The following is a 13,861-nucleotide window of genomic DNA, read 5'->3' on the forward strand; positions in this document are numbered from 1 at the left end:
AGTTTCTTCCTCACTTTGGTCCCACTTTGTGGTAAGCCCCTTCACTCCTAGGACTGAAGCGAAATGTCAGCCTTATCCTCACCCTCTGCACAGAAGCAATTTCACCTTCAAAGTGAGTCTCTTCTTTAGTCTGAGATGCCAAGTTTTGAGCTGAGTTTTGTTCAAAATTAAACCTAGGTAGATTTTGAGATCTAAATAAAGATTAATTTAATTTTCGGGGGATTCTCCTTAGAGTGAACTAAAGCTAGAGGATCTTTGGATCACTCTAAGGAGAACACCCCAAAAATTAGGACACAACAGTAGGTGCTCCAAGAATATATTAAAACCTTCCCATTGTCATTAAGGAGTCACTGGTGAGGCTCCCAATCCTTCATGTGGAGCAAGTCTCAGTCCTTCCTGTCAGTTCCCTAATGTTCTGGAGTCAGTGTTGCCAGCAGTATTTGAGCAGCAAAGGCACTGCAAGCACCACGGAATCAGAGCAGAGTTTGACTATACTCCAGTGGCCCTACCTGCTCAGGAGACAGGTGTACTGCAAACAGCCTGATCACAGTGCCACAGCGTTACAAAACCATACTGCAAATCCAGGCCTGCCTCCAAGCCAGACTTGCAGTTGATCCTGTAAGCCACAGCACATCCTTCCCCCCTGCTGACTTCAATAAGGGAAAGAATTCTGAGAATACTGGAAAATGCTAATTGTTAAAAAAAAAAAAGAAAAGGAAAACACAAAGCCTCGAATAAAGACACAAACATATGTTCCTTTTTCCAGAGAATGCTGAGCACCCACAACTATTTAAGTCAATGGGAATCTGCTGGTGCTTCAATCCTTTGAAAAGCAAGTCAATAACTTATACCCCAGCAGAAGAGTATGTGTTTAGCATCTATGAAAACCCTCCAGCTGCTAGAGTTAGTTTGATTTTGTTAATCTAGGTACAGAGAATATGTTTTTCTTTAGTGCAGTACATTCAAGCTGTTTTCTAAAAAAGCATGATGGCTGTTAACCCGTAGAAGAGAGCAGTGGTTTTACAAGGCAGTTGGATTGTGCATGTTACTATGGTGAAGGTTGTTAGTTTTGAAAAAATCAAGTCTTTATTTCATATCCAATGCAAATTATACACAGTGACTCATATCAGAATTTTGTGGTAAAATCAAGTTAATGTGCGCATACAAAATTCTATTTTTATTTACTTGCGACTTGACCTTCCAACATTAAGAGAGCATTTTCCTCTTCAAAGGTTTTACTATTGCATCAGTCCTAGATGGACAAACAGAGCCCAATGCCCACTGTAATTTGGTGACAGCCTTTTCAATGGGGTAAGAAAAGGCCATTTTCAGGAAAGCTCATATATTACTGCAGTCAATTATGCCTTGATTCTTTTGAATTAGTGCTTGGAAAAAACCCTTCCCATCTTTTAATAATAGGATGGGAGAAACTTCAAGCAGTCTTGTCCAAATGCTAATAAAATAAGATTAGTAGAAAGGCAAAATAGCAGGGAATGATGAACATCTGGCACAACAGGACATCCCAATACCCAGTGTTATCTTGAAGGGCATGGAAAATCACAGTAGCAAGAAGGTGATTTATAAGCTGGGAAACCAAAAGTGATTGTTTTAATCTAAAACTGTGTAGCATACAAGTAGAATCAACAAAAGCCCAGCCTGTCAAAACAATAGCCAATTTATTGCTATCTGAGGGACATATTTCAGTGCAGACTGAAGGAGCTATGTGTGTTAAGTTCCTGTGCACTGAGATGGAAATGGGAGGTTGTCAGAGCAATGGGAGCAAACTGTCTCATAAAACTGGTCCAGGGGAGTGTCATCACAACAAATTGCTATGGCCAAGAGACTGCTAGTCCCTGGGAGCCAGCAACGTGCCCCGGCTTCATGCCACTCCTTGGTGGTTGAAGCTGCTCCCCAACATCCTTCCCTGCCCACCACTGGAGCCTGGATCAGGTGCCATGTTCACATTGGTGGAAGAAACTTGTTCTCAAAGGACACCGTGGGGCCATGCAACATCTGTGTGTTTAGTACAGAAGAAGACCCTTGCTAAAGACAATTCTCGCTATTACTGAGAGAGAAAAAAATGTTCTAGCAACTCATTTGCTTTTTATTTTGAACCTACAAAAACACCATTGGGTCACCGCCCTTCAAATCCCAGCAAATATTAAAAGAACCTATGCTATAATTTAAAAAGTATGATTCCAGAATGCTAGAATAAAAGTGTTTGGTAAGGGCCTTGCAAATCAGAGTGGAAGTACCAACTGTATCAAGCCAAGAGGAGCTGACAGGCTTTATCCACTTGTACAGCACCGAGCGCTACAGGGATGTGACACTATTGCTTTTCAGGTGCTAGTCTTGCATAAACATTAGATAATAATAACGCCTTCCAAGAACAGGAGAGAAATAGCCTCACCTCTGTTTGACAAAGTAAAATATAACCCGTGATTTGAATCTTTGCCCTGAACTGCTCTTCTTGGGAGTCACTGCAGAGGTTTGCAGGCTGTGGCAGCACTGCACAACAGCACTGCTGAGAGGGAAGAACAACAGGTGGGGACTTTAATCTCTTGTCCCAGTGACAGCTCTGCTTGATGGTCAAATACAGCAGTTCCCAAAACCTCCTCTTTTGGAACTGCAGATGACAGTTTATTCTAAAGGCATGGGCGTTCTCATGAGTGCTAGACAAAATTAGGAAAGGTATATATGCATGTTTACCTCCAGCATCAGCTGGGTGAATTCTTCGTTGCTGAGAAATGAAGGCTTCCAGTCCTGCTGAATTTCAGAAATCTCCGTCTGTGCTGAGACTTCTAGACAAATAAAACATTTACATCTTTAAAATTCAAATTAACTTCTATCTTGCAATACTACATACGAGTTGCTATGAAAAGAGAGAAATAACCTTTGTATACAAAAATTGCAGTTTTCAAGTTTTCCTCATTTTTTACTCAAGTCCACTTCTACTGACTTCAGTGGGAGCCTGTATTCACATGGCCACTGGCCTCAAGCAGCATTACTGGGGTGCTGATCAAATGATAAAACCACTTTGCATGAAATTAAAATCAAGGCAAGGATTAGCACACGTCAAATTACTATTTACAATTTACAGCTTCAAAATTAGGATGCTAGAGAAGGTTCAGCCTATAGCTTCTGTGCCCAACAAGGAACAGCAAGAAAGCTCCTTCAGAGGAGCCCCAAAGGGCTGTGACTCCAAACAGCAGAGCTATTGCTCTGTTTTCCAAAATGAGAGTGAAACATGAACATATGCAGCAGCTTTACACTGGTGCTACCATCACTCTCTCCCATGACTACCTTCAGCCCCATGGTGCAGGGCAGCCCAGGAGAGGGAATGGAGCACCAGCATCTCGTCCCAAATCCTGTCTGGAGGGCAAGTGCTGTCAGCCCTTGAGGCACCAAGAGGAGATCTGTCCCACCGTTGTCTGATCCTGACCCCATGGCAGCCTGAAGAGGGATTTCTCCCTGAGGGCTTTCCATGGAGGGGTGCAGGCACACCAGGGTAACAACTCACAGTTTGCACTGACATTGGGGACCATACTGTGTAGCTGGCTGCACTTTTTTCTTTTGGAAAACAGTCAGTTGTTAGCTCTGCCTGAGTCACACAGGATTCTGGGGGACAGCTCTTATAATTTAGAGAAACTTGTGCTGGTTTCGTTTGCTTACTCTGCTCTCTAGTAGTGCTCTCTCACTCAGCTCTAGTAGTGAGGGGATGGTGAGCACAGCTCTTCTCTTCTCAGCACCTCCTGCTAATTAATCCTATTGGTTAACACTTCCAGAGCATGTAACACCCAGTGCTCTGTATTGGGAGCACATAAGCAAACAGGCCAGAGAAATGCAAATGGATAAATGATACTAAAGACAGTAAATTTATATGAGTGCCTGTGCATTTTGTCACCAAGAAAGAAATCAAAGCCTCCATTCAGGCTGTATTAGGGGAGATGCAGCCGTCTGCTTCTACCAGCTCGTTTGACTCACTCCCTGCACTGCTGGGGGCTGTCACTGTGGTTTTACACACAGGTTTGAAAACCAGACTAAGGAAAAAGAGTTCATCAGGTTTTTTTAGGTAGTTCCAGAATATAGGATACTTTCAGCAGATCTGTAGCTTGGAAAAGCTAACGTACATGAAATGGTGACATGAAAGTCGGAAGAATTACTTGAGCTTTAGGAGATTCTGTGGATTATAAAGACGGAGGTGATTTATGAAGGAGAAAATCTGAAAATTGACCTCCTCCTCCGTTATGACTAAAACCTTGGTTTAGCCTACCAAATGAAAGGGAAATACAACTCAATAAACCAGATCCAAAGTACATGGAAGATAATCAACATTTTTAAATGCTGATACTTTGTATTATACTGTGTGACTACTAATCTGGTTTAAAAATAGATAACATTTGCTTTTTTTAGCAAGTGCACAAAACCCAGTCACATTTTGACCCAATTGCTGTAGAAGGATTTGTGACTGTTAGCCTTCCTTTACCTAGTTGTTAAAAAAAAGCCCATTTTGGAGTAAATTATTTGGACTATCAGCTACACTTACACACTTATTCAAATCTTGTGTAGCTGTTCTTTGCTTAGCTTTATAACTGAGCTAATACATATCTTCCTTTGCCTTAGGCAGCTAAAAAAAAGGTAAGTTATTACTATCATTTAAAAATATATATATAACACTATTAAACTTTGAGATGTCCTAGTCATCCCCTCCTGTGCAAAACCATAGGTTAATGGTTGGACTCAATGGTCTTAAACATCTTTTCCAACCTAAACAATTCCATGATTCTATCTTGCCTGTGGCAAAAATTCATTTAAGGAGACACTGCACTCTGTTGACAGAGCCATTATAATTATTTCTCTAGTGAAATTGACATTTGTTACTCCATTCTGTTGGGAGTCATGATATAAGCGTTTTCATGGTCTTTTCTGTTACACACAGAGCTCTCCAGAGAGTGCAGGAAGGAGGTGCTGGATGAGCAAAGGAAAGCCAGGTGATGTAGTGCATCATCTTGTGAGACACCTTTCTGCTTTCTGGGACCAGGGTCATTCCCCACCGTCACCCACTGAACCTTCTTCCTCACTGGGGTGGAGCAGGAGAGCTCCATTTTAAACCAGTGCCCTGATTTATAAGGGAGAAGTGTTTCGATTCACCACTGCTGCTGGGTGTCAAAGCATCAGGAAGGCCACACTGCACATCCCTCCTACACTCTAAGTAGAAACTAGACCTAAAAGACTAGATCAGCAGGGTCAGAAAGCTCCTCTGCCCTTTGTGAAGGTGCCTTTCTAAGGGACCTAACTGTCACTAGTGCAAGCATTTTAAAAAATAAACTCCTGGCTTTCCGATGTGGAACTTCACTACCGTAACTGGATGTTGTGCACATGGGATGTAGCTTCTGCTTGGACAAACTGGGTGAAGCATGTCAGCTAGCTGTGGATGCAATTTGCTGATGACAGCTTCAAAAACTGAGGCACTTTCTGGTCTGAGATTTCTGCTCAATGTGGAAAATTGAGTCCTACACAGTCCACTGAGGAGCCGGGGTGCTTAACAGATTGCTTCTCTGCATTTTTTCTGCAGAGAAGCTGAGGCGAATGCTTTCTTCTTCTGCTCAGAATACTGCAGATTTCAAGGAAGGGAATCCTTTCCTCTGTTCCCAAATCTCTCTTGTTCAAAGCATCTCTCTTCTTCATGAGTGCTGCAGGGCACTGTTGCCCTCTTTCCCTCGGTTCCTGCCATTCACCCCCTTCTCTAGCAGGTTGAGAGTCATCTTCAGCTGAAGAGCAAACAAGGAGATGGATTTGGGCAGCACAGTGTCTGCAAAATGATCTTTTTTGATGAGACAGAAAAAAAACGCAAATACCTTATGTTGGCACTTTTAGGTCCCTTGAGCCATTCTGATAATCACTGAAGGAAATGGGACATTATAGTAACTGTCTGGCAAGTGCATGAAGAGCTGCAGTAAATCTTACCATTGTGTTTCTGCAGAAAGCCGATGACTTTTTCCAGCACAGTAGTTTTGTCCATTTTGCGAGTGTTGCCTGGAAGCATGGAGCTGAGCTCTTTGATGAGAACATTGAACTGATCGCGCCTCTTCTTCTCAGACTTGTTACGCGAAGCCCTGTAGACAGGGGAAAAGAAAAAAGGATGAGCAGACCAAGAAGAAAAATGATCATGTACCTGCTCTTTGCAATGTATACTCATAAAATTATCTTGCTGCGTGCGTCAGTATGTGAAGAGTGACACTGGACTCCAGCAAAGCTGCAGAGGCAAGTAGGAGGCAACAGTTCCCACCTCTTGCTCTTGTCTTTGATCCACCTTTTGTGCCCAGCAGGGAGATGGAGGCTCTGCTCACTCCTCTGTGTTGCCTCTGGACACTCTGGTTGAGCTTTCACGTCAGCATTGAGCTGGCAGTTGCAGGAGCTCTGTCTATCTCCTAAATTTATGTAGGATCTTGAAAATTCATGCTGTCTCTGGGGAGACACTCAGAGCGAGAAGAAATAGGAATAAAATAGGAATACTGTGACAACAGCAAAATTGTCCACAAAGCAGAAGAATGGAGAATGGATTGGACCCATCTGTGCAGTCTTAAGAGACGAAAGGGACCCCAGTCCTGCAGCTGTTGCACTGGAGCTGTGTTCATCTAGAGGGACCTGACCACTTCGGTCACAGGTGCTCTGCCTACCTCCAGACTGGCAGAGAAGAATCAGGATGTTGTCTTCCAGTCATTGAGATCAGAGACCTAAGTAGAAGTTGTTGCAGCTCCCATCTGGTTCATATGCCACATTGTTCAGCCTCCTTTCCAAGGACACAAGGACAAGCAGGAGAGAGGGCATCAGCATGGATTGGCTCTGAGGCTGGGATGCGTTGCCAGACCAGGGGTCTTGGAAGTGCCAGCAGGGCTTGCCTTTAAACTCTGTGTGCCACTGGAAAAATCACTTAATGTCAGTGCCCTGAGTCTTTAGGTGTAAAATGAAGACTCTACATTTCTTCAGCAGCCTTGTCTGTTTAGCTTGCAGATTCCTCAGAGAGAGCCTGCTTCTGCTGTTGTGTTTGAAGAACTCACAGGAAGAAAGGATCTGATTTCATTCGGGGTGTTTTGGCACCATCATAATACTGTCATTAAGGCTGTTGATAATCTTTCCAGCATGCACTTTGCATGTACACTCTGTACAAGCATTTTCTGACTTGTTCCCATGAATATGACAATTGTTTGACTTGGAGATTGTAACCTGGACTTCTGTGTCCATGTGGAAATAGAAATAAGTACAGCCCAGTAGGTTTGTTTGTTCTTCTGAAAGGTCCTCAAGCAGATGAGATTTGCCTTGTCAATTACGTAAAGGTCTAAAAATCTGGTTACATGTAGATGGGAAAGAAAAGCCAAGAGGCCAGTTCTCACTCTGAGTTTCTCAGTCCCAGCTAACTCTGCTGTGCCTCAAAGCAGCTCTGGATGCACACTGCTGAAAATCAGAGCAGAATTTAGCCCAGCATCTACATCCCCTGCAAGGACCAGGATGGCCATAAACATTTTCAGCAGAGAAGTCACTACAGAGGCTTCTGGATGTTACTACTGACAGAGAAGTAATTTTTGTTTTTCTTGCTCTCAACCCTGAACACACTTGGAGATATACTGGATAGAAGCCAATGCTTGATTATTTTACAGCTTTGAACACAAGAGATTGGGTGGATACTGCCTGACTGATTTCAGCTTGCTCTTATTACACTGCAAAAGGCTGTCAGAACAAGATGTGAAAAGCTCCAGCCTTATCCTGTTTCTCTACAGTTCAGGGTGATGTTAAGAATATCAACATTTTACTTCCTCATAATTCAATCCTCAGCTCATTTTAAGCTTAAAGAGTCCATATTTTCCTGAAAATAAAATAAACCACCAACTGTCAATAGGGAACATGTTGCTTTTAATAAAAAAATTGAAAAAAAAAGAAAAAAAAGCCTTGACAGAAATATAAAGTATCTATTTTTAACACTTGACATTTTATTCACAAAGGAAATATAAAAACTCCTATAGTGGAAATAACTTTACTAAGATATGAAGTAATGATCACAGTAAAATTTTGAAAAGGAAAAAAAAAGAGAAAAAATGGGAAAAAGATATAAAAACTATCCCTGCACAGTAGAAAATACTTTGTTTAGTACAGTTATAAATGTATGAAATAAGACAGTTTTCATCACTACCCTTTGAAGATTATTTCCTAGCCTTGCTTACTTCACTGCTAGGGCACAGAATTACAGTAAGCCCAAACAACCTCTGTCTTAATTCCATACTACTTGTCCCAGTTCTCCTCCCTCCTTCTACTCCACAAAATTTACAGCATATTCAAGGGGAAGGAGGAGACACAGTATGAATAAAATCAGCACTTTTAGTGAATACAGCTAAAGGCAATAGAGGACAGCCTGAATTCAGAATGATCAAAATCAACAATTTAACAGCCATTTTTATTCTCTGACATAAATGCTGCTTGTTGTCTTAGACAGATACTGACTGACTAGTAGATATTACATTTTGCTAATTTACAATGAAACGTGACTTTACACTAAATTTCAGACTTTTTTGGCTGTCCAGTGGAGTGTGTTATATATGCATCAAGGCAAGTAACTATACCACATACCTTCATTCAGATTCTTAAATATACTTTTTATTTCAGTGGAAAATGGCAGGTGGTAGTCTTCATGCTCAAGCACTTTCTCATGGTTCACTTCAAGCTGGTTTTGGTTGGAATTTGGAATTCAACTGAATTGCAAAAAAAGTATTTTAAAATTATATACTATTGAAGCAAACTGAAAGAGGAGCAAATAGAGAAAAAGTGCACAAAGCACGCCTTTTGTTTGGAATTAATAAATCTATAAAACAAAATAAACCTCATCTAGCATCAAAGAACTGGAAATGAAACGATGGCTTCTGATCTCAGAAAATCAGAAAACCTCACACAGGTCTTCAATGCTCCCAAGTGTGGTGCCATCATATCCACATTTTAGTCATCAGGTCCTTGGAGTGGAGTTGTACCTTAGGGGGTCAGATGATGCAGAACTGGGCTCAATTTAACCACCATTCCTCCTGAAGGAAGAGCTATGTATCTTGGCCAAATACTGGACATGTGGCACAGGGATGGGAGTGCAAGTGCCTCTTCTCAGGAGAGGATGGATCCTTTTTCACGTCTGTATCATACAGTATGTGCCTAACAAATTGCAGCAGATATACATGGTATGTATGTGTATCACTGCACATACCCAACCTGAGAAACCCAACTCCTGGCCTGAGTCTATCCCCAAAGACTTAGATCCAGAAATTTCCAGTCTTATCTATTTTAAAAAGAGAAAATAAAAGGAGAGAACAATTTCTTGGGCTTTTTAATCCCCTCTGGTGCTTCTTAGCCCTGAGGACCCAATCCTTACACCAAATAGAGGAAAAAACCCAAAAATCATTTCCCTTGTGGTACAGGACAGGTGACAGTCCTCGATTAATGAGACACAGCAGCAAAATATTCATCAAATAGCTTCGCCTGAGTTTGACTCTCTGGAATAAAACCTGTAGCTTTTAAATGAATCTGAATGGTTTCAGTACAATGCATTAACTTTAGATCTTCATGAAGCATCTCATGATTTCAAACTCCATTTCAACTTTAGCTTTTTTTCTAAAAAACAAAAAGAACCTAAACTACAATTTGAAGATGCAGTTTCCTTTTTTAATTTTTGAAGTTATAATTTTTTATGCACCCTGATAGAGGCCTGCCCCAGGGTATGACAAAAATTCCCTCTGGGAACAAACGGCATGAAAACCATACCAGATGGTGATGACAATCGCCAATAGCGAGGATACGTGTTATCCTATTTTTTCCATATATGCATTCACTTAATGATTTTTTTTTTTAATAAATAATTAGCACACAAATATCTTGAACATGATCAGGCCTTTAGCAGGTGAAGCAGTGCTGCAAGGTGGGCTCCCCCCTGCACCCTCCAAAAGGAAGCAAAGGGGAACACTGAGCCTGGCTGCAGCCTGTGCTGACCTATATTGGTGAGAAAAAGCTGCGGGGAGGGAAAGAAGCGGAGAAGGAATCAAAAGAGATGAAACTGGATCAACTGCTTGTGCCTCGACTGGAAATACTCTCATTAGAGGGAACCAAGGGGAAAAATCTGGGCAACCCCTAGCTCTCTCTAAAGTAATTAAACTGCGGGCTGAGGCATTGATAACCTCACATGCTTCCAAACTGCTTTTCTGCAGATGCTGGCCAGCTCTGACAGTTATTAAGAGTTTCGTTGCCACAGGTCTTCTGCCTTGAAACATGCCTTTTCTCTCCCAACAAAGGGTTCACAATGAATTCTCACCACCTGGGACTCGATGGAGTGCAGACTGTATGTGAATATAAGTTTGTGCCACTTTAAGGCTGACTTTTCGTGGTCATTCTCTGCTCCAAAGGTAATTTCTGAGTGTTTTCATTGCTATGACATAGGCATTGAAGAATAAATGACCATTCTAATAGGGAAAAAATCCATTTTTTCTTTCTTTTTCTTTTACAAAATGTATTTAAAGAAAAAAAACCACAATATTTTTGTACACTCTGGAAGTTCAGATGATGTATTATAGTGGCAGATGTATGTTGCTGGTGCTTCAGTTCTGATGTTCTGCAGTAATGTGAAGAAAACAATCAATGCCTTGGCTTTTTTAACATTTTCCACAGGAAAGATTGCTAGGTTATTTTCTTCTTACAGTGCAGCCAAGAGTAGGAGTCTGTGAGATGGCAGTTTTTCAAGTTGTGTTTGACTGTATTCTATTCTCTTGCTCTTTGATTTATTGATTATGGATAAAACAGCTTCTGCAGCAACAAACAGGATCAAGCTTATCACAGAGAGTTATAAAAGGAAAGATGCTCACCTCTTTGCCCTGTCTTTCTCATCTTCATCCATTAGATTGTCTAAGCAGTTTTTTCTGTTGAAGGAATGCAAGAATCATTATGAATTGTCATTTTGTTAGCTCTACTTGCAGGTTAATCTCACAGTCACTCTATTTCATTTTAATAACACAGTGATGATATCCAGGTCAGATAAATGTGTCAGCAGTGCTTTATGCCACAGTCCTTGATTTTAGGAAATATCCATTGTGGATAATGTTATTCCTGAGCATTATGCTAGCCTTAGGGTCTCTAGACAGGGATCAAGGCTCCCAGGCATCACGTGGTGCATCAGCACAGTACAAAACCAGCCACTTCTTGGTGTTTTTTCATGTGGAGGTTACTCTCTGCAAACTTGCAGGCTGGATGAGCCTGGAGTCTGCTCAAGCCAAAAGGCATTTTCACTGTCCCCACGTTCCCCTCCAAACCATTTCCAGTGCAAGAGCCAGTGTCACCAATGCCTTTGACTCAGGCTGATCTTCCTACTGAGAGGCTCTTCCTCCTCCTCTCTGGACCTTGACCCAAAGCCAAAAGAGATGGTAGTAACTCTACTGAATTACACCTCAAATTCAAAGTGTCCTTATAAATCCCACTGCCTAAGCCACACTGAAAAAACCCTCTTGCAGCACAGTCAGACCACGTGCCCAGCCATGCTGGCACCAGGCGTGGGGACTGTGCCACCCCCATCACTCTTTTTCCTAATGTTCACCAAAATGTTGTGACGTCAGCTTTGTAGTTCAATTGCTCCAGCAGTTTGAGCTGTAAGGAGAAAAGGGTAGATTGGGTAAATTAAGTAAATTTGTGTAGGCAAGGCAAAGGGAAGATATAAGAGCAGCCCAGCTGAAGGCTGAGTGCCTCAGAAATGCCTGTCACCAACTCACTGCCCACCCTCCTTTGCTCCATGGCCTTAGGAGAAAGTGATGCCTGATCTGTGACCACTTCAGCCTGAGAAGGAAGCCCTGAACTGCTGCAGCTCTCATGGCACCTGGCACCTCTGTTGGGTATGAAATCCATGTGCTGCTGCATCCCACAAAAATATTTTCTGAAACAGCAGCACAATGCCGCGGGATACTGTCAAAGCCTCATTTTCAAAGCAGTGGTGTAATGACAGGCAATGATAACACTCTTTTTCAGCAATCAATGTTTCTCATATAATGAGTCCTCAACATGTACGACATGAATAAAACTGGAGGGGAGGAGGAAGGAAGTTAATTGCTAGGCTTTATTTAAGCCCATGCTATTTTCCACATATGACTCACACATGAATTTGCCTGTTTAAAGAACATTTTGTGAAAAAACAAAAGTGAAAACGTAATGATAGTAAAAACAGTGCTTCTGTTACTAGTTCTCTTACAGCAATATTCTACCTGGTCATTACTCAACAGTTAGCTAAGAACACAAAACTACCTCATAACTTTTTTGCAAATGAGTTATGAGGAATTGAAGACACTTGTCACTGACTGGAGGGTAAAGTTACTACTAATGGCATTCAGCTCACTGATGAAGCATAAATAGGAAATACGAAGGGCAAGGGACTAGTTTTTTTAGTCATAACTGGTGAATTTAAATTGCTGAATTCCATAAACAGAACAAAGTAACAAGTACCATGTAGATGGCAGATGTTTTTTTCAGATATTTGTTTGGACTTGCAAAACAGACATAGTCATGACTTTTGAATTGCAAGTCAGCCATACTATAATCCATACTATGGACTAGGAAAATGTATAGGCCCAGCAAAATTTTTTTACATATGCTTTAGGTGTTTATTTGCTTCATCCTGTAATGAAATTGTTATCCCAATCAGTGTGTTTTCAAACAAATCAGACTAAAATAAAGTGACAATATTCAGTGGATTTTGTTATTTGCTCACTTATTGCAACCTATGCTACTCAAGAACACAGAAGGCATCATTAGCATGGCAAGTGTTATCATTTAGGATTTTGCAGTGTTTGTTTACTAAACCTTTGCTCAAAATCCTAGAATCATAGGATGTTAAGGGGTAGGAAGGGACCTTAAAGATTATCTAGTCCCAATGGACACCTTGAACTACACCAGGTTGCTCAAAGCCTTGTCCAACCTGGCCTTGAACACTACCAGGGTTGAGACATCTACAGCCTCCCTGGGCAACCTGTTCCAGTGTCTCACCACTCTCATAGCACAGCACAGCACAGCACAGCACAGCACAGCACAGCACAGCACAGCACAGCACAAACTGTTCTGCTGTATGCACCCTTGTTGAATCTAGGGTATGACAATCAAAATGGGGCAGTATTAGCAGGAGAAGCTGCTGCGAGGAAGGATGGGGGTGGATGAGGCAGTCAGCATCAGTGCTGCTCAGCCCTGCTGTTTAGGAGAAGCACAAAACACCTAATGGAAAGGGGCTTCCTACAGCTGTACCCCATAAGCCATCAAGAAATTACACTGCCAGAAAGCCTCTACTCTTGAGAGAGAGCAACAGATCTAACTGGTCTGTTCTGCCAAGGATTTGGCTAGATCTGTAAAGCAATTCATGGCCAGCCTCCAGTAAACAAGGTTTCTCAGTGACTGACATGAAATTCTGGACCTGCTGTGCTGCTGCTAGCATGAGACAATATCTAATTGTCATTTTGCTTCTGTTTGTTCACATGGCAAAATCTCTAGAGCATCACAAGCATTGTTAACAGAGTTTGCTGGTACATATGTACCATATGAAATTAAAACTGTTCTCAATAAAATAGATACATCAGAGTATACAACTTCTGAGAACTGGTATTGCTTCCCTCTCCTGAGCCACACCAGATGCTGCCTTACACCTTGATGGAGAAGCCCATGGCATGGAGCTTAGGTATGTGCTTAGTGCAACCTGCTTACTTTGTTATCCACCCAGTCCCTCAGCTGTGAAGGTCCCACATTGCAAACTGGAAAACTACTGTCTCATCCCTGTCAGTGTCTGGTTTAGGAGAAAATTCTGACTCATTGC

At 41.8% G+C, this 13,861-nt stretch overlaps 1 protein-coding gene across 6 annotated transcripts in view; it reads right to left on the minus strand.

The window, feature by feature from the left end:
• Positions 1-13,861, minus strand: part of NPAS2 (neuronal PAS domain protein 2) — a 105,571-nt gene that overhangs the window by 42,648 nt on the left and 49,062 nt on the right. For 5 of the 6 annotated variants that reach the window (XM_085054775.1, XM_085054758.1, XM_085054768.1 and 2 more), the window contains exons 2-4: positions 10,887-10,940; positions 5,968-6,116; positions 2,710-2,801 (exon numbers count right to left, since the gene is read on the minus strand). In XM_085054775.1, coding sequence (XP_084910901.1) covers positions 2,710-2,801; positions 5,968-6,116; positions 10,887-10,940 — 295 coding nt within the window. Of the gene's footprint in view, positions 1-2,709; positions 2,802-5,967; positions 6,117-8,622; positions 8,733-10,886; positions 10,941-13,861 lie in introns of those variants that run through there. The other variant, XM_085054783.1, reaches the window with a different exon arrangement.

Source organism: Lichenostomus cassidix, chromosome 1, assembly GCF_008360975.1.
Source record: "Lichenostomus cassidix isolate B80296 chromosome 1, HeHo_3.0, whole genome shotgun sequence".
In the NCBI taxonomy this organism is placed as follows: Eukaryota; Metazoa; Chordata; class Aves; order Passeriformes; family Meliphagidae; genus Lichenostomus; species Lichenostomus cassidix.